Source organism: Pristis pectinata, chromosome 16, assembly GCF_009764475.1.
Source record: "Pristis pectinata isolate sPriPec2 chromosome 16, sPriPec2.1.pri, whole genome shotgun sequence".
Lineage (NCBI taxonomy): Eukaryota > Metazoa > Chordata > Chondrichthyes > Rhinopristiformes > Pristidae > Pristis > Pristis pectinata.
Window position 1 is genome coordinate 4,308,280 of NC_067420.1, and position 17,621 is coordinate 4,325,900.

General features: G+C 50.3%; 1 protein-coding gene across 1 annotated transcript; it reads right to left on the reverse strand.

The window, feature by feature from the left end:
* Positions 1-23: 23 nt before the first annotated feature.
* Positions 24-10,388, reverse strand: eapp (e2f-associated phosphoprotein). The gene is made up of 6 exons (XM_052031286.1): positions 10,026-10,388; positions 5,959-6,137; positions 5,189-5,293; positions 3,160-3,280; positions 2,036-2,149; positions 24-1,146 (listed from the first exon to the last, which is right to left on the reverse strand). Exons 1-6 carry the CDS (start codon positions 10,097-10,099, stop codon positions 879-881), a joined length of 861 nt encoding a protein of 286 aa, XP_051887246.1. The 5' UTR covers positions 10,100-10,388; the 3' UTR covers positions 24-878.
* Between the last annotated feature and the right edge of the window lie 7,233 nt (positions 10,389-17,621).

Sequence of the window (17,621 nt, forward strand, 5' to 3'; positions counted from 1 at the left end):
TCAGTGCCTATTTTGGTTAAAACTGGCCAAATGTGCTGAATTGACATCTAATATTGGGCTTTTGACTGTTGGTTTTACTGTTAAATGTATTCCAAAGAATTCCACTGACCACCCCCTCAAAAAAAAATTGGGCTAGGCTGCTTTATTTAAAGGAAGCAGAGCCAGTAAAGCCCTTGGTTCCAGCAACCTGGCTTCAATCCTGACCTGCAGTGCTAGTTAGTGGAGTTCGTACATTCTCCCTGTGACTTGAGTTTCCACAGGGCATAGACTGACATGGACTATGTACAGAAGAGAATTAAAAGCAGAGGCTCTATAGGTCAGGAAGCACAAAAATTAATTGAATGGGACTTGGATGAACTTGATGATAAATAGGTCAATGGAATGATTAAATCTGATTGCTGCCTATCATTTGTGAGGGGGACATCTCACTAGAGAACATGGCCAAGACCAAATACTCCTTTTGGACATGTACAGAGCTGGAGGAAATTAATATTTGATTTCACTGTCCATGCATCTATACCTGGTAGTGTATCCAAGATTTTTAAGAAAATTAATGACCTCAGGATTTCAATGTAGATTTACCACAATTATTTGGTTCAGTTTTAAAACTTCCAATCTTAACCTCCCAGGATTGCAAAGCTAACATTACACTAATCAAAATAAGTAAAGTGAGCCAATATTGTAGACATGGTTTGTGTGTCAGTAGGATTACATCAGCAAGCAGGCTCTCTGGCCTGAACCAACTCTCAGAACCCAAGAGTCCACACCTGCCTGCTTGAAGTGGCTATTGTTACACAGTAATTAGACCAGTTAATCAACTCATCCATTGCAGCAGTGACTGGATGCCAACTCAAGAACAGATGCTATTTAAAGTGTATTTAACAATGGCTGGCCAAAACATTAAAGAAATGGTACACTTCATCTTTGTCAAAAACAGCTACTTCCACTGAACACTCTGCACAGCGCACTGGGTGGTATATCTCCTCCTCATCTTGTTCTGAGGTTTCTCCACTTGGATATTTCACCTTCTTGGATCTGTTCCTCCTTTTCTTGTTTGCAGGATTCTTGTACCTAAGAACTTCTCCTCTGTTAATGATACAATTCATCACAAACATAGCTCTGTACTGCTCTTTATACAAGTCGTGCCTGAAGGAAAAAATATTACATTTATGAGAAACTTTCCTCTCCTGCTTGTAAACCAACTGGTTTAAATAGTGGTATTCAACTTAACTCAAAGAAAAACTTGCTCTGGTGATGGAGCACAGGAGTAGGAAAGGGTTTTGATACAGGTGATGGACAGGGCCAGACCTGCATGACTACATCAACTATACCCTAGACTTTTAAGTGCTTCAACTTTTAGTAACTTGCTCCTTCTTTGTATTGTAACTGCCCACTTGTCATCCATTCACCTGTAATTTTTGTTTTCTCTCTTTAATAGTGTAGCCTGATCTGCTGGGTAATGCCCTACAGTTCTGTTAGTAACAACACATGAGAGAAAGCAGCAGAATGGGTTTCTAACTGCCACATTAATCCATTTGGTCTTGTCCTCAAGACATGTTCTTTGTTCTATCCATCCCTCCCCCACTTTTCTTGCTACTGTAAAGTAGATTTCTTGTTCCACAGATGCTGCCTAATCTGTTTTCAACATTTTGTTTCTAACTTCAGATTTCCTGCATCTACAGTGCCTGCCACACTGGGCTAACCTCAGACAAAAAAATATCAACCACAGCATTTATTTTACTGATGGAGTATTCCCTGAAGATGGTGATAGCTGAGGTAGATTGCCAAGCTTTGGTTAGTGTGTCATCCCACTTGTAGCACAAGCCATTTGAGTAATGCCACATCTGGATCTTTTATAGCTGATAAGCAAATATGAGAGTCCTGGCTGTTCTCTTGTTAGTGTAGCAGTCCTACTGCTGTTTCACCTGTGGCCAATGAATTTAATATAAACCTTAGACTAAACTGAACACAGGAATTCTGGTTAACTCAAGTTCAGGCCCACCAATGTACACACCTGTCAATTGCTGCTACTTACCGTTGGCAGTCCAGGCAGAGAGTTGTCATGCAAGCTGGGCAGTTCAAAACTGCATCACTGGTAGGGACTGGCAGAGATTCTGGCATGTTTGGTTGCTTATTAAATCCACGATACCTGTGAAAGAAATTGAAGGAAATATCTATTATTCCTGAGGTTTTACAGGAGTTTACAATTGAATATTCTGTGATAGAGAAGATAGATAACGTAGTTGATGCAATCTAATGAGTTAAGACTTTAATGGGACATCACATGGATGGCCTGGTAATTAAAATGGATAACAACCTGCCTGCAGCTTCAAAGGGGCTTAAGGTAGTTATTTGGTTTGGCCAAATGAAGGGCAGAGTTCCACCAGATCAATGCTGAGAACAGATTTACAATTTGTATGAATAATTTGGCTTGAATAATGTCTAAAACTGAGAAGGTTTGGAGCAAATCTCCTTAGTGAACAGAAAACTGTAGACCTGAATACAAAGTGGTTACTGTGAAATCAAACAGGACACTCAGAAGAAATAACTTTACCCAGAGTGGTAAAAATGTAGAATTTGCTATTACAGAGCAACTGAGGTAAACGGAGATACATTTAAGGGGGCAGCTAGACAAACACAAAGGGAACAGACAGTAATGCTGAAAATGTTAGATGAGGAATGAAGAAGCTCAAATGGATCATAAACCTTGGATCAAATATGTTTGATTCACAAATAAGAAAATGCCATTTAGCTCAAGTCAATACCACTTCTTAGAATAATCCCATCAATTTTATTAACCCACTTATTTCTGCGTAAACTGAACCTACTCCTATATCGCGTGCCTACCGACTCACCTACAACTGAACTACAATGGGAGATCTTTACAGTAGCCAGTTAACCTACAGCCCATACATCTCTGGGATGCAGGAAGAAACTAGACCTGGCTCCACTGAGATCACCCTAAGAAATCACCAAGATGCTGAGGAGCAGACATGGGCAGGGAGAAAGGAAGTTTAAAACTTAATTGCCAAAATTAAGTCCAGAACTAAGTCAAGCTTGGTGAACTTTAACAACTCTGATAGTACCAGGAACTGCACTTGTACATCTCAGAAGCTCCACTGTTTTGAGAGTTTAGATCAGTTGCAGTTTAACACTCACCCTCTCCTCTGCATGTCAACCCAGGCCTGGTCACGGTCATCCTGATCTGGGTCATACAACAGCTCGTCATTTGTCAGAACCTTTTGCCTCTTCTTGCGTTTCCTCTGTGAACCATTTCCTTCTGCAAGGATAACAGTGGCAGTTAAAGCCATTTTCAAACTTAAGCTATGCACCAGCTCCATATAATCAGCAGTAAACCAAAGCCAGCTTTAACATTCTCAAATTGCAAGGACCAAAGATTGCTTTTGCTACAAAGTATCTCTTGTTTAAAAAATAAATTAAAACATTATATGATTGTCCTGCTTCATATTTATGTAGAGAAAGCTTTTGGATTCATTCTAAGGGAGTTGGCTCACTGACAAGGCTGACATTTATTGGCCACCCTGATCCGTTTGAAGCAGCTTGCTGGGACACTACAGAGGCTACGGGTTGGAATGACACAGGCGAGGAGAGCAACTTCCCTCCCTCAGGGATACCAGCTGGCCCTTTAACAATAATCCAAAAGCATCATAAAGGCATCAAGCTTTTATTTCCACATTTCTGTTCTAAAACTGCCAAAGTGGCATTTCTCCATTTGCCTTGTAAACACAGATGACTTGATTGAACCCGAAGGAAGGTATTACGTGGCTCCGTGAGCCCACTGTGGATGTGGTGACTTTGGCATCATGTGGCTGCAGTCACAGTGACATTCTGTACAAGATGTTACTGAAGCAGTGAGGAACGAACAATCTGTCTGCAGCAACTGTTGTGTAATAAAACTGAGGCTTAGAAAAACAAAAGAGTTTTAGCCTGCATGTTAACTTCAGTGTAATCTGAAGTCTCATTACTCAGGCTGGGTTTGCCTATCCCTCCAGGTACAAAGAATTCAAGCCCACAGGACAGGTATGGAGGTGAGACCAGGCACCACTCACAATAAAGGGTCCAAACACGAAGGCCACTCATTCCACTGAATGTTCAGAGCAGCAGGTGACCGAGAGCAAGGCAGCAGGTACCAGACATGTAGTTTAGGCACCCAACCTGAACCTTTGCCCTGACCGTCCCAAGAGGGGACCTCCCTCGCCTGTATACTGATGCCATGGATAAAATCCTGCGATAGAATCTGGGCACAATACTTGCAGATGACAGATGAACCTCCTGATGCCTCAGGCCTTGATTGAATCCCACACTATCCCTGCAGTGGATCGCAGCGGTTATTGCTGCTGCCTCACAGCTCCAGGGACACAGGTTCAATCAGGTGTTGTCTATGCAGAATCTGCGCATTCCCTCTGTGACAGTGTGGGTTTCCTCCCACGTGCTAAAGAACTGCTGGCAAGTTAACTGGCGACTGCAAATCACCCCTGAGTGTAAATTAATGGCAAAACAAGCAAAGGGGAGTTGACTGGTAATACGTGAGAGAGAACAAGTAGCAAAGGTGCAGGGAAATAAGGAGCGGGGAATGGGACTGATGGGATTGTTCCCCAGGAGCTGACATAACCTGGTAGGCTCAGTGGGTGCCTTCTATGTCATTTAAGTACAAAGTAGGAATATGACCAACATGGAATGTGCCTCATTTAAAGCCAATAACCCCCACTCTGTTCCTTCTCTTCCTATGAAGAGATTACTTGCTCACGTCACAGAGCCAGCAGCTCTTAGAACTTTGCTTATGATTAATCTTCAGACTTCCCTTCACAGTGGGCTATTCGCCTGCAAAAGCCATCATTGGCAAGTCTAGAATCTAATTTTTGCAGCAGGTATCACTGTAAAATTATCATAGGGTTGGAAACTGTGGCTGAGTTTGCTTTCTTCAGCCTGGTCTGGGGTACCGAAGCCACTGGCAGTGCGTAGGGCATCCTCCGCAAGGCCAATAATAAACCATTCTTACCAAAGTCAACAAAAGGCACACAGTGGAATATGAGTGGCATCAGGATGCACTGAACCTGCTCCCAAGGTCACAGAAAGATGTGATTTGCAGATATCACAATTCCCCTAGTCAACATCACTACACATTCTTCCAACGGCAAGTAAGGGACCTGAATAAGTGAAGTCCTACCCTGCTCATCTTCTCCCTCAGAGTCCGAGTCAAAGTAAACTTCGTTGTAGTACTGATGCTGGGGAGCAGCTCGTGACTGAGAGCTTACAACACTGGAGGAAGCACCTGACAGGATGAAGGACCAAAGAGATTAACAGCAAAATCTTGTTAAAATTCCTTATGCGAGAAAATACTACTCGGGCAAGGCATGGAGCATTCTGAGAGAACTGAAACAGCCACAGGACTGGTACAGCGACCATCAGATAAAGAGCAAAGCTCCATCTACAACTGTCCTAACATCAGTTAGTGACAGAGTAAAACTCCATGTATATTGTCCCACAAAACACAGACAAGGCAGGTATAACTCAGTTTAGATACAAAGCACCCTTTTCATGGTACCACAGAGCAGGTACAGCATGTTAGTTATGGAGTAAAATGTACCCATAACTGTGCAATCAGAGAAGAGAGCTGTTACTTTCCAGTTGTCCACAATCATTCTTTTTGCACATTCATCTTGTTAATTTATCAGCAATTGGTGCAAAATTTGGGGCAGTTTTCTCCCTCCCTTGGCTCTGTGGTTACAAGGAACCAAATGTGGAGTTTGATATCTGCGAGCCTTGTCCAGACCATTAGTTTGAGCTGTAGTGTTCATAAAGTTAATTGGTTGACCGAACATCTATTTAAATTACTCTTCGGAAATCCATCTTCAGGGTTTAATTTAGTGAACCTGGAGACAAAAGAACAATGCAAAGTTCTGACGTACAGGAGGTGCATTGATAGTTCCTACACACCTTCGGCAGTGAGTGACCAGCTCCCCTCAATAACCTTCATGGTGGAGTCCAGCTCTGCTGCCATCTCCTTCTCAAATTCATCATCGCTGGATTCACTTTCACCCGTTAAACACTCCTTGATCAGTTTGCGTTTGCGTTCAGGCGTGCCATGGAGTAGAATGTCTAATTCATCCTCGGAGCTGGAAGGAGGACACAAAGCATTCATCTCCAATTAACACCCACGTCCACACAGCAAGGTGTCTGAAACATGCTGCTTCAAATGTGGAAAATTCCAATGACACTGATGGTCATAGATTGAATTTGTACTTAATGACACAGAAGAAATCCTTTAAGCTCATTGAATTATATCGGCTCCTGTGGAACTATCCCATCAGCCCCATTCCCCTGTACACCAGCAACTTGTTCTCTCACTCATGCCCACCAACTGTATTGTCGTAAAATCCCATCTGATTATTAATGTTCTTCAGGATAGGAGGTCTGTTACCTTTACCTGGTCTGCCCAATGTGTGACTCCAGACCCACTAATGCAACTGACTTTTCGGTATCTTGCTTCCTTGTAACCACAGAGCCACTGGAGGGAGAAAACTGCCCCAAATTTTGCACCAATTGCTGATAAATTAACAAGATGAATGTGCAAAAAGAATGATTGTGGAAAATTGGAAAGTAACAGCTCCCTTCTCTGATTGCACAGTTATGGGTATGTTTTACTCCATAACTAACATGCTGTACCTGCTCTGTGGTACCATGAAAAGGGTGCTTTGTATCTAAACTGAGTTATACCTGCCTTGTCTGTGTTTTATGGGACAATATACATGGAGTTTTACTCTGTCACTAACCGATGTTAGGACAGTTGTAGATGGAGCTTTGCTTTTTATCTGATGATCACTGTACCAGTCCTGTGACTGTTTCAGTTCTCTCAGAACACTCCAAGCCTTGCTGAGTAGTACTTTCTCTCATAAGGAATTTTTGCTATTAATATCTTTGGCACGGTAGTGTAGCGGTTAGCTTAACGCTTTACAGCGCCAGCGACCCGGGTACAATTCCGGCCGCTGTCAGTAAGGATTTTGTACGTTCTCCCCGTGTCTGCGTGGGTTTCCTCCAGGTGCTCCAGTTTCCTCCCACACTCCAAAGACGTACGGGTTAGGAAGTTGTGGGCATGTCAAGTTGGCGCCGGAAGCGTGGCGAAACTTGCGGGCTGCCCCCAGAACACTCTACGCAAAAGGTGCATTGTACTGTGTGTTTTGACGTACATGTGACTAATAAAGAAATCTTATCTCCTTTGATTTTTTTTTGTCATTGAACTACACTCGGGGTAACTTACAGTAGAAAGGAAAGAACCCATTGCATCACCTTTTCAGCCTCATTACCCATGGCAACATCCCAAAAATGTTACCCTGCTGTTTGAATGAGACACACAGTGACCAGAGAGGAATAGTCAGTTCCTTGTGTTCAAAATCTAGGCCCTGTCATTGAGCATTTAAAACATATTTAGCCACATACCAACCTGCACTTTCACTTTAATTCATCTCTCTCCTTTTGCTATTTATTTATATCCTTTAGTATCCTTTCATTTTTAGTTTATTCATTCACAGGATGCAGATGATATTAGTCAGGCCAGCATTCACTTCTCATTGTGAATGAACTGAATGGCTGATGTTCATTTCAAAAGGTACCAAAGAATCAGTTGCATTAGTGGGTCTGGAGTCACATAGGGCAGACCAGGTAAAGGTAGCAGACCTCCTATCCTGAAGAACCTTAATAATCAGATGGGATTTTACGATAATACAGTAGTTTTGTGTTCACCATTGCTGAGAGCTTTTTATTTATTCCAGATTACTTGAATTTAAATTACCCCAGCTGTTGCAAGGGGATTCAAACTCATGTCTACAGACCAACAGCCCAGGTCTCTGAATGCTAGTCAAGTAACTTTATCAGGTACGCAACAGGACCCCATCGTAATCTGCAAGATTTGAACATGATGGGAGAAGTCCAATGGATTCATAACCAATCACAAACGTTAACCCCATGTCTCTTTCCACAGATGCTGCCTGATCAGCTGAGCTTTTTCTGTTTTTACCTCAAATTTCCACCAAATGCAATTTTTACATTTTTATTTACGGCTAATATTAAATCTATCTACTCCTTCATTTGAGAACAGTTAATACTACCTTCGGTATCTATCACCGCTATTTACAAGTGAAAGTCTTTCTGCCGGAAGTCTGAAACCTACACTGATGTGGAACTATGCAATGCCCTGATGGGCAGAGCTCTACTTGTCAAAAGTTAAACCAGCATGGAGGTTAGGATAACATAAAACTACTTAAAAACCAGCACAGATCCCAGTGGAGGGGTCAGAAACAAAGGAGATGTCGAGGTTCTGACAAAGGGTCTTCAACGTGAAGCATTAACTGTTTCTCTTCTTTCAGATACAGCTTTGACCAGCTGAGTGTTTCCAGCATGTTCAGGTCAAGGTAACAGAATAAGTAAAGCTACCAAACGGCAAAATGCAAAAATACTGTCAAGATACATCAAAATCAACATCTTTTTGGAATTGTATGAGGAAAGAGGGGGTAGTCAGGAACAATGAGTTCTCCTCAAAATCTATAATGGTGATACTACAATAAATCAGAAAGCAATTAATTGTGAATTATTGCCTTGCACTAGTATTTACAATAAAACAGAACAGCAAGCCAGGGAGATTATTAAAGTCAAGAGTAATGTGAAGAACAGTAATGAATAAAGTAACGTCTCTGAAGAGTGGCGTATTTCCTGGACCTGGTGGTTTCTGTCTGGAGTCACAGAACTTGATGTGAACAGTGTAGGTCCAGCAATCCTGCATTAATGTCACACAACCGCTGTGACAGCCAGTGAAGTACAGAACCCAACCACGCCCCCCCCCCACCCCCACCCCCCGCTCCCCAGGCCCAACCAGTCGGTCAAACTGCGGGAATCACCGAGTGCCCCGATGGTCAACAACACGGGCAGGTTCATGAGATGATGCGGCCCTGCCGACCGCCACCTGAGCTCAGGCACTGTCACTGTCGGTGTACCTGTCCCCTCCCCTCCCCTCCCCTCCCCTCCCTCCCCTCCCTCCTCTCCCCTCCCTCCCTCCTCTCCCCTCCCTCCCCTCCTCCCCTCCCCTCCCCTCCCTCCCCTCCTCCCCTCCCCTCCCCTCCCTCCCCTCCCTCCTCTCCCCTCCCTCCCTCCCTCCTCTCCCCTCCCTCCCTCCTCTCCCCTCCCTCCCTCCTCTCCCCTCCCTCCCCTCCCTCCCCTCCCTCCCTCCTCTCCCCTCCCTCCCCTCCCTCCCCTCCCTCCCTCCTCTCCCCTCCCTCCCCCCCTCCTCTCCCCTCCCTCCCTCCTCTCCCCTCCCTCCCCTCCCTCCCTCCTCTCCCCTCCCCTCCCTCCCCTCCTCTCCTCTCCCCTCCCTCCCTCCTCTCCCCTCCCTCCCCTCCCTCCCTCCTCTCCCCTCCTCTCCCCTCCCTCCCTCCTCTCCCCTCCCCTCCCCTCCCCTCCTCCCCTCCCCTCCCTCCCCTCCTCCCCTCCCCTCCCTCCCCTCCCTCCTCTCCCCTCCCTCCCTCCTCTCCCCTCCCTCCTCTCCCCTCCCTCCCCTCCCTCCCTCCTCTCCCCTCCCTCCCCTCCCTCCCTCCTCTCCCCTCCCTCCCCTCCCTCCCTCCTCTCCCCTCCCTCCCCTCCCTCCCTCCTCTCCCCTCCCTCCCCTCCCTCCCTCCTCTCCCCTCCCTCCCCTCCCTCCCTCCTCTCCCCTCCCTCCCCTCCCTCCCTCCTCTCCCCTCCCTCCCCTCCCTCCCTCCCCTCCCTCCCTCCTCTCCCCTCCCTCCCCTCCCTCCCTCCTCTCCCCTCCCTCCCCCCCTCCCTCCCTCCTCTCCCCTCCCTCCCCCCCCTCCCTCCCTCCTCTCCCCTCCCTCCCCCGGGACCCAGCCTCTCCTCCCCGTCCCCTCCCTCCCCTCCCTCCCTCCTCTCCCCTCCCCTCCCTCCCCTCCCTCCCCTCCCTCCCCTCCCTCCTCTCCTCTCCCCTCCCCTCCCCTCCCTCCTCTCCCCTCCCCGCCCACCTGGACGCCTCCTCGCCCTCCTCCTCACTCGCCTCCTCCACCAGGTAGGGGTCTCCCTCCTCCGGCCGGTACATGTTGCGCTGCGCGGACCGATGACGGGGGACGGGACAGGCGGTGCACCCGGTGTGTGCGCGGCCTTTCCCTCCCCCCGGACCCCGGAGCGCGCACAACCGGTCCGGGGGCGATCATCGCCTTCAGTTCGCGTTCGTTTCCCCGGCTTCACATTTCAACTAAAACTAATTTCCTTGAATTCCCGCTTTTCATCGGTTCTCAGTCCTGCAGCGTTTCTGGAGGGTTATTTGTGCTTCTCTGCGTTGCAGTTTCGATGCTCCTGAATATTCTTTGTCCTGTTTCTGACGGTGAAACATCTGCACTGCAGACACCACCTCCCCCCCCCCCCCCCCCGGGACCCAGCCTCCCCTCCCCCCCCCCGGGACCCAGCCTCCCCTCCCCCCCCCGGGACCCCAGCCTCCCCTCCCCGTCCCCACCCCCCCCCCGGGACCCAGCCTCCCCTCCCCGTCCCCACCCCCGGGACCCCAGCCTCCCCTCCCTCCCCACCCCCCACCCCCGGGACCCAGCCTCCCCTCCCCCCCACCCCCGGGACCCAGCCTCCCCTCCCCCCCCCCACCCCCCCCCCCCCCGGGACCCAGCCTCCCCACCCCCGGGACCCAGCCTCCCCTCCCCGTCCCCACCCCCGGGACCCAGCCTCTCCTCCCCGTCCCCACCCCCCACCCCCGGGACCCCAGCCTCCCCTCCCCGTCCCCCCCCCCCCCCAGGACCCCAGCCTCCCCTCCCCGTCCCCACCCCCCCCCCGGGACCCAGCCTCCCCTCCCCGTCCCCACCCCCCCCCGGGACCCAGCCTCCCCTCCCCATCCCCACCCCCCCCCGGGACCCCAGCCTCCCCTCCCTCCCCACCCCCCACCCCCGGGACCCAGCCTCCCCTCCCCCACCACCCCCCACCCCCGGGACCCAGCCTCCCCTCCCCCCCCACCCCCCCCCCCCCCGGGACCCAGCCTCCCCACCCCCGGGACCCAGCCTCCCCTCCCCGTCCCCACCCCCGGGACCCAGCCTCCCCTCCCCCCCCCACCCCCCACCCCCGGGACCCAGCCTCCCCTCCCCCCCCACCCCCCCCCCCCCCGGGACCCAGCCTCCCCACCCCCGGGACCCAGCCTCCCCTCCCCGTCCCCACCCCCGGGACCCAGCCTCTCCTCCCCGTCCCCACCCCCCACCCCCGGGACCCCAGCCTCCCCTCCCCGTCCCCCCCCCCCAGGACCCCAGCCTCCCCTCCCCGTCCCCACCCCTCCCCCGGGACCCAGCCTCCCCTCCCCATCCCCACCCCCCACCCCCGGGACCCCAGCCTCCCCTCCCCGTCCCCCCCCCGGGACCCCAGCCTCCCCTCCCCGTCCCCACCCCCCCCCCCCGGGACCCAGCCTCCCCTCCCCGTCCCCACCCCCCACCCCCGGGACCCCAGCCTCCCCTCCCCGTCCCCACCCCTCACCCCCGGGACCCCAGCCTCCCCTCCCCGTCCCCACCCCTCACCCCCGGGACCCCAGCCTCCCCTCCGTGGACCCCGTCCCCACCCCTCACACCCAGTAAACCAGCCTCCTCTCCCTGGACCCCGTCCCCACCCCTCACACCCGGTAAACCAGCCTCCCCTCCGTGGACCCTGTCCCCACCTCTCGCTGCCTCAGTAAACCAGCCTCCCCTCCATGGACCCTGTCCGCACCTCTCACCGCCTCAGTAAACCAGCCTCTCCTCCATGAAGTCTGCACCTCTCGCTGCCTCGGTGAAGCAGGAAACATAATCAAAAACCCCACCCACCCCAGACATTCTCTCTTCTCCCTTCTCCCATCGGGCAGAAGATACAAAAGCCTGAAAGCACGTACCACCAGGCTCAAGGACAGCTTCTATCCCGCTGTTATAAGACTACTGAACAGTCCCCTAGAACTATAAGATGGACTCTTGACCTCACAATTTACCTTGTCTTGGCCGTTGCACCTTATTTTTTTGCCTGCACTGCACTTTCTCTGTAACTGGGACACGTTATTCTGCATCCTGCTATTGTTTTACCTTGTACTACCTCAATGCACTGTTGTAATGAAATGATCTGTATAGACGGCATGCAAAACAAAGTTTTTCACTGTACCTCGGTACACGTGACGATAATAAATCAATTTACCAATTTACTCTTTGTCTTTTTGAATTTTTGTCTTTTTAGATATTTATAGAAGCTTGCTTTTATATTCCTTACAAGCTTACTGTGTTTTTGCTCTCTTAATCAATGTCTTGGTCCTTTTTAGCCAAAATCTAAACTGCTCCCAATCCTTAGATTTGCCACTTTATCTGGCAACTTTATTTGACTGCTGTTTGGATGCAATACCCATTGTTAACTCTATGGCTGTGTCACTTTTCCATTTCAGTTTTTTATTTGCCAGACCTTCATGCCTTTCAGCAAAGCTCCCATTCTATCTTTACCTCGTCACTCCTCATACTTGTGTAGTTTCTTTTATTAAAGGAATTTAGGATTGTAGTTTTGCATAAAAATGCTTCACTTTCCACCTTATTGAAGAATCCTATCATGTTATGTTTAGTTTTCCCTCAATGACCCCACACAATGAGATCCTCAATTGATCCTTTCTCATTGTACAAAATGATAATGAAAAGTCTTCCCTCTGGATGATTCCTGAACGGAGCGATTTAGAAAATGAGGGCAGTAATTAAGAAGAGGGGTTCAGATTGGTGGGGCTGTGGAATCAGGTGGGGGGGTCAGCACAAGGGGGACGGGAGGGTGAAGTAAACTAGAAGGGAACAAGGGAGAGGAGGGATGGGAGAGGGTGACGACAGGTGAGAGAAAGAAGAGGGAGAGAAGGAGTGAGAGACGAGAGGGGATAGAGAGAGAAGTGAGAGAGAGGGTAGGGTCGGTCGGGGGGAGAAAGAAAGGGAGGGGGGAGTGAGCCGGGAGTAGCAAGGAAGGAAAGAGAGAGAGAAGGTGTGGGAGAGGAACGAAAGGAGGAAGAAGGTAGTGAGGTAGAAGACTGACGGAGAAGAGGAGGGAGGGGTGGGGAGGGAAGGAAGGGGAATGAAGGGAGGATGAGGAGGTCAAGTGAAAGCAAAGGGAGCATGAAAGGGGAGGTAAGGGGAGGGCATGGGGGAGACGGAGAGGAGGGAGAGGGAGGAAGGGGGAGTCAAGGGAGAGTAGGAGGGGAGAGAGAAAGAGCGTGGGAGGTGGAGGGAGGGAGGGAAAGGGAGGGGAAAGAGAAAGATGGGGAGAGGAAGGGCTTTGAGGGAGGGAGGACGGGGAGAGGGGGTAGATGGGAAGTGGAGTGGGGAGGGAGGAGGAAGAGAGAGGATGGGTCAGTGAGGGGAGTGCGTGAGAGAGGAGGAAACTAGGGGGAGAGGTGAGGAAAGGGAGGGAAAGCAGGCAGCGAGGGGGAGGGAGGGAGGGAGGGTGGATGGAGTTCGGGTGGAAGCGAGGGGGGGGAGTCAAGGGAGAGCGGGAGGGAGAGGAGGGCGTGAACAGATTGGCGAGGAGATGGCAGAGGGGAAGGAGAGGCGGGGCAGAGAGGGGGATGGTGAGAGAGGGCATTAAGGGAGAGAGGGAAGGGTGAGAGAGCTCTGAGGGAAGAATGGGGGGGAGAAGGTGCAGTGAGGGGTGTGTGTGAGGGAGGACAGAGGGGCGGCAGGAAGGCATGGGGGAGAGAGAAGAGAGAGGGTAGGGAGGGAGAGGAAGGGGAGGAGGGGTAGGGGAGGGGAGTGAGGAGAGGGGACAAAGGGTGGGAGGTTGGGAGGCAAGGACTGAGGGGTGGAAGAGGAGACGGACGGAAGTCATTGGGGCTCAGAGGTCGGTGGGAAGGGAGGGAACGTGGGGGCTGGGAGAGGGAGCAAAGGCGACCGAGGGGAGTGCGAGTGAGGGGGGGGGATGAAGAGAGGAGAGGGGAGGGGAGGGTGAGTAGCAGCGAGGGATCGGAGACAGAGGGGAAAGGACGATGGGGGAAAGGGAGGGGGGAGTGAGAAAAGTAGGGAGGGGGGGACGGGGAAGGAGAGGGAAGATGGAGGGTTGGCGGAGGGGAGGAGGGAAGGGGAAAGGCAGATGCGGTGTGTGAGAGGGGAGGGATGGGTGAGGGATTGGGAGGTACGGAAATAGGGAGTAAAACAAGGGAGGGAGAAACAAAGAGGGACGTAGAGGGAGTGTGGAGGGGGGGAGGGAGAAATGGCTGACCATGGGGGAGTGGGGAAAGGTGAGGAATGAGGAGAGGGAGAGGACAGGGACAGAGGGAGTATAGGGCAGCGATTAGCTGGGAGGGGGAGAGGTGGGTGAATGGTGGGGAGGGGAGAGAAGGAGAGAGAAGAGGCAGGACAGGGAGAGGGGAATGGAGGGATGGGTTAGACGGGCCAGACTCGGTTTACAGAACGAGGGAATACCATGCTGATTGCGCTGGGAGAGAATACTGCATTCTGTTCAGTGAGAGAGAACCCTACTCCAAACTGAAGAGAGAATACAGCACCATGAGTGTCAAGGACTAGCACTCAATATACCAAGAGGGAGAATACTGCTCCCACTGCAGAGAGAGAGCTGAAAGATCAGACTTACTGTGTTCAGACAAATTAGAAGTACTTCAATACTGTATTGAGAGAGGTGGAATACTGCACTGAGAATGTATGGAGAGAGAGAATATAGCACTCAGCATACATAGAGATAGAGAGAATATGGCACACATTATGACGATATAGAGGGAGAATACCGTACCCAGTTTGAAGAGATTGTGAATATTGCAATGTTGAGTGAGTGAGAGAGAGAGAGACAGAGAGAGAGGGAGGGAGGGAGGGGGAGAGAGAGAGAGGGGGGGGGGGAGGGAGGGAGGGAGGGAGAGAGAGAATTTTATAACAGCAGTGTGTGAGTGTGCTGCACTTAATGTGTTTTACTTTTTTAGGCAGTCTCTTGGAGATCAAGGATGACTTACTTCTGCTCTGGATCTGAGAGTTTCAAGATAACTAATGAAACCACTATTGGAACTGCAGACAGTTCCATAGATGGGACAGGTGGGTGGGTAGTTTGTCAGGTGGTGCCCTCAGAGCCTCTGTGTGCTGCTAGTGCATGAATGAGGTTCCCAGTATTATCCCTAATGCTTCTTTTCCACTTTTAGTGCTCTTGGACCAGAGATGCCCAACACTTTGTGGGATGTTGCATTTTTTCAAGGAGGCGTTGAGGAGTTTTCAATGGAACACAAATATTTTCCTCTGTTTGCCTGGTAATCTGTTCCTGGGTTGGAACAGAGCATCAGTTTAGTGTAGGACATGAGAACAAAGGGTCCTACCCGACAGACCCATTGAGTGTACAGCATAACTTCAATAATCCTCTGACAATTAGGAAATCCCAATGGTTTGGCATTACCTGGCAGTGTCTGCCACATTCCCCCTCACTGGGATCATGGTTCTGCCACTCCTTCCCCTCACTGGGGCCTGGTTCTCACACACCCTTCCCCGCGCTGGGCCCTGGTTCCCACACACCCTTCCCCGCGCTGGGCCCTGGTTCCCACACACCCTTCCCCGCGCTGGGCCCTGGTTCCCACACACCCTTCCCCGCGCTGGGCCCTGGTTCCCACACACCCTTCCCCGCGCTGGGCCCTGGTTCCCACACACCCTTCCCCGCGCTGGGCCCTGGTTCCCACACACCCTTCCCCGCGCTGGGCCCTGGTTCCCACACACCCTTCCCCGCGCTGGGCCCTGGTTCCCACACACCCTTCCCCGCGCTGGGCCCTGGTTCCCACACACCCTTCCCCGCGCTGGGCCCTGGTTCCCACACACCCTTCCCCGCGCTGGGCCCTGGTTCCCACACACCCTTCCACACACTGGACTCGGGCTCACGGTGAATGAACCAGCACTCCACTGTTCACCAACATTTGTGCACAATGGACATTTCAATGAAATACGAGAAACGTCCTCAATGCGGGAATAGTCCGCAAATAAAAGGGGAAGAGCATAAGGAGAAAGGGAAGTTGGAGAATTAAATATTGAGTTCAGAAGGCTGCCATGTGCCCAGGCGAAAGATGAGTTGTTGTTCCTCAAGCTTGCATTGGGCCTTGTTGTAACATTGCAGGAGGCCACCGATGACTGAGTCAGGGTGGGAGCAGGGTGGGGAATTAAAGTGACGGGCAACTGGAAGCTGGGGTCCCACCTGTAGACTGAATACTGGTGTCCTGCAAAGGGATCACCTAATTGAGTGTTTCCCGCATTTTCTGTTTTTAGTTAAGAGAAAAATGCTACCCAAAGGCACTCATCTTCGTTCCATCTCCTTCTTCCCCACACACCCTTGGTTTAGTGTATAATCAAGTCCAATAACCACCTAGGAATTCTTTTGGATAATGTTGCTGCAAAAGGAATTCGCTGGACTGAATCCTGTGACAAGGGGTTGATCTGGGAGAAGTTGAATAGGCTATACTCACTGGAGTATAATGTGAGATGATCTCATCCAAACATAACATTCCGAGTGAGTTTGATAGGGTAGGTGGTGAGGGGCTGTTGTCTCTGGTGGGAGCGTCCAGAAACAAGGAACCTATTCTCAAGAGAAGGGGCTGGCCATTTAAATTTGAGATGAGGAATTTTGTTTACTCAAGAGCTGAATCTTAGAATTCTCCATCCTCAAAGCCCGTGGATGCTCAGCTATTCAGCACATTCAAGTCTCTTCTTTGATTCTGGAATTAAGTTATATGATCAGAATGCTAAGGTAATGATGCTACTCAGCAGTACTTAGAGCTACACCTCCCTTTACCTCCTACTCCCCAGGTTTGGAGTTAATTGAACGGCTGAGCAGGCTTTCGGGGGTTCTTAACCTATTACCTCTCCCTTTCTGATTGAACAGCTCTTGTTGAAACTTACAACCACACTCATATTTGGTCTTTTAAGGGAATGCTTCACAACATTTAAAATATGAAAGCGCTGAGCTAGGTCATCCATCAGTCTCCCTTGGGTGGCGCTGGAAAGGAAACAAAATGCTTAGGCTCTGACAGTCAATGCAGTAACGCTGATGGTGCCACCAGTCGTACGGCCATCTACTCACCCAGTATATACACTAGATCACTTCCCTGGGCCTAGATCCTGAGACACTGCAGTCATTGTTTCTCTCATTGGAAAAGCTTAGGAATGAGTATAAAAGTGCAACCTTCAACTCAATGTGGTTTTGGTGGCTGTGAATTGTCACTGAAAAAAGTAGATTGTATGGTATTTCATCTCAGCACCAAGTTTCACCAGGTTCTGATGAAGGGTCCCAGACATGAAACATTATCTTTTTCTTTTTGCAGATGCTGCCTGACCTGCTGATTGTTCCAGCACTGTATGTCTTTTATTCCATGTTTCTTGGTAATGACATGATAAAAAAACTGCTAAAGCCATGCCACTTAGTTTAAGTACTTGGTCATCTCTTCAAACTCTCCTCTCCCAGCTTATTGCTTTCTGTATGCATAGGGATGTATTTTAATTTAATGGTGCTATATAAATGTAAGTAATTGTTGTAAAGGGCAGTTGGTACCAAATTTTGCTGGATTACACAGGTTGGAATAATAGTTAGCATGTACTGATTTAGATCCATGTTACAAGAAG

What these genes read in the sequence shown, in the direction of transcription:
- eapp (XM_052031286.1), bottom strand. Translation starts at nt 10,099, where the DNA reads ATGTACCGGCCGGAGGAGGGAGACCCCTACCTGGTGGAGGAGGCGAGT. An exon ending in CTGGTCACTCACTGCCGAAG is followed by an intron (nt 5,294 to 5,958) that starts GTGTGTAGGAAC and finishes TCATCCTGTCAG; the next exon opens with GTGCTTCCTCCAGTGTTGTA. An exon ending in TGAGGGAGAAGATGAGCAGG is followed by an intron (nt 3,281 to 5,188) that starts GTAGGACTTCAC and finishes TTATCCTTGCAG; the next exon opens with AAGGAAATGGTTCACAGAGG.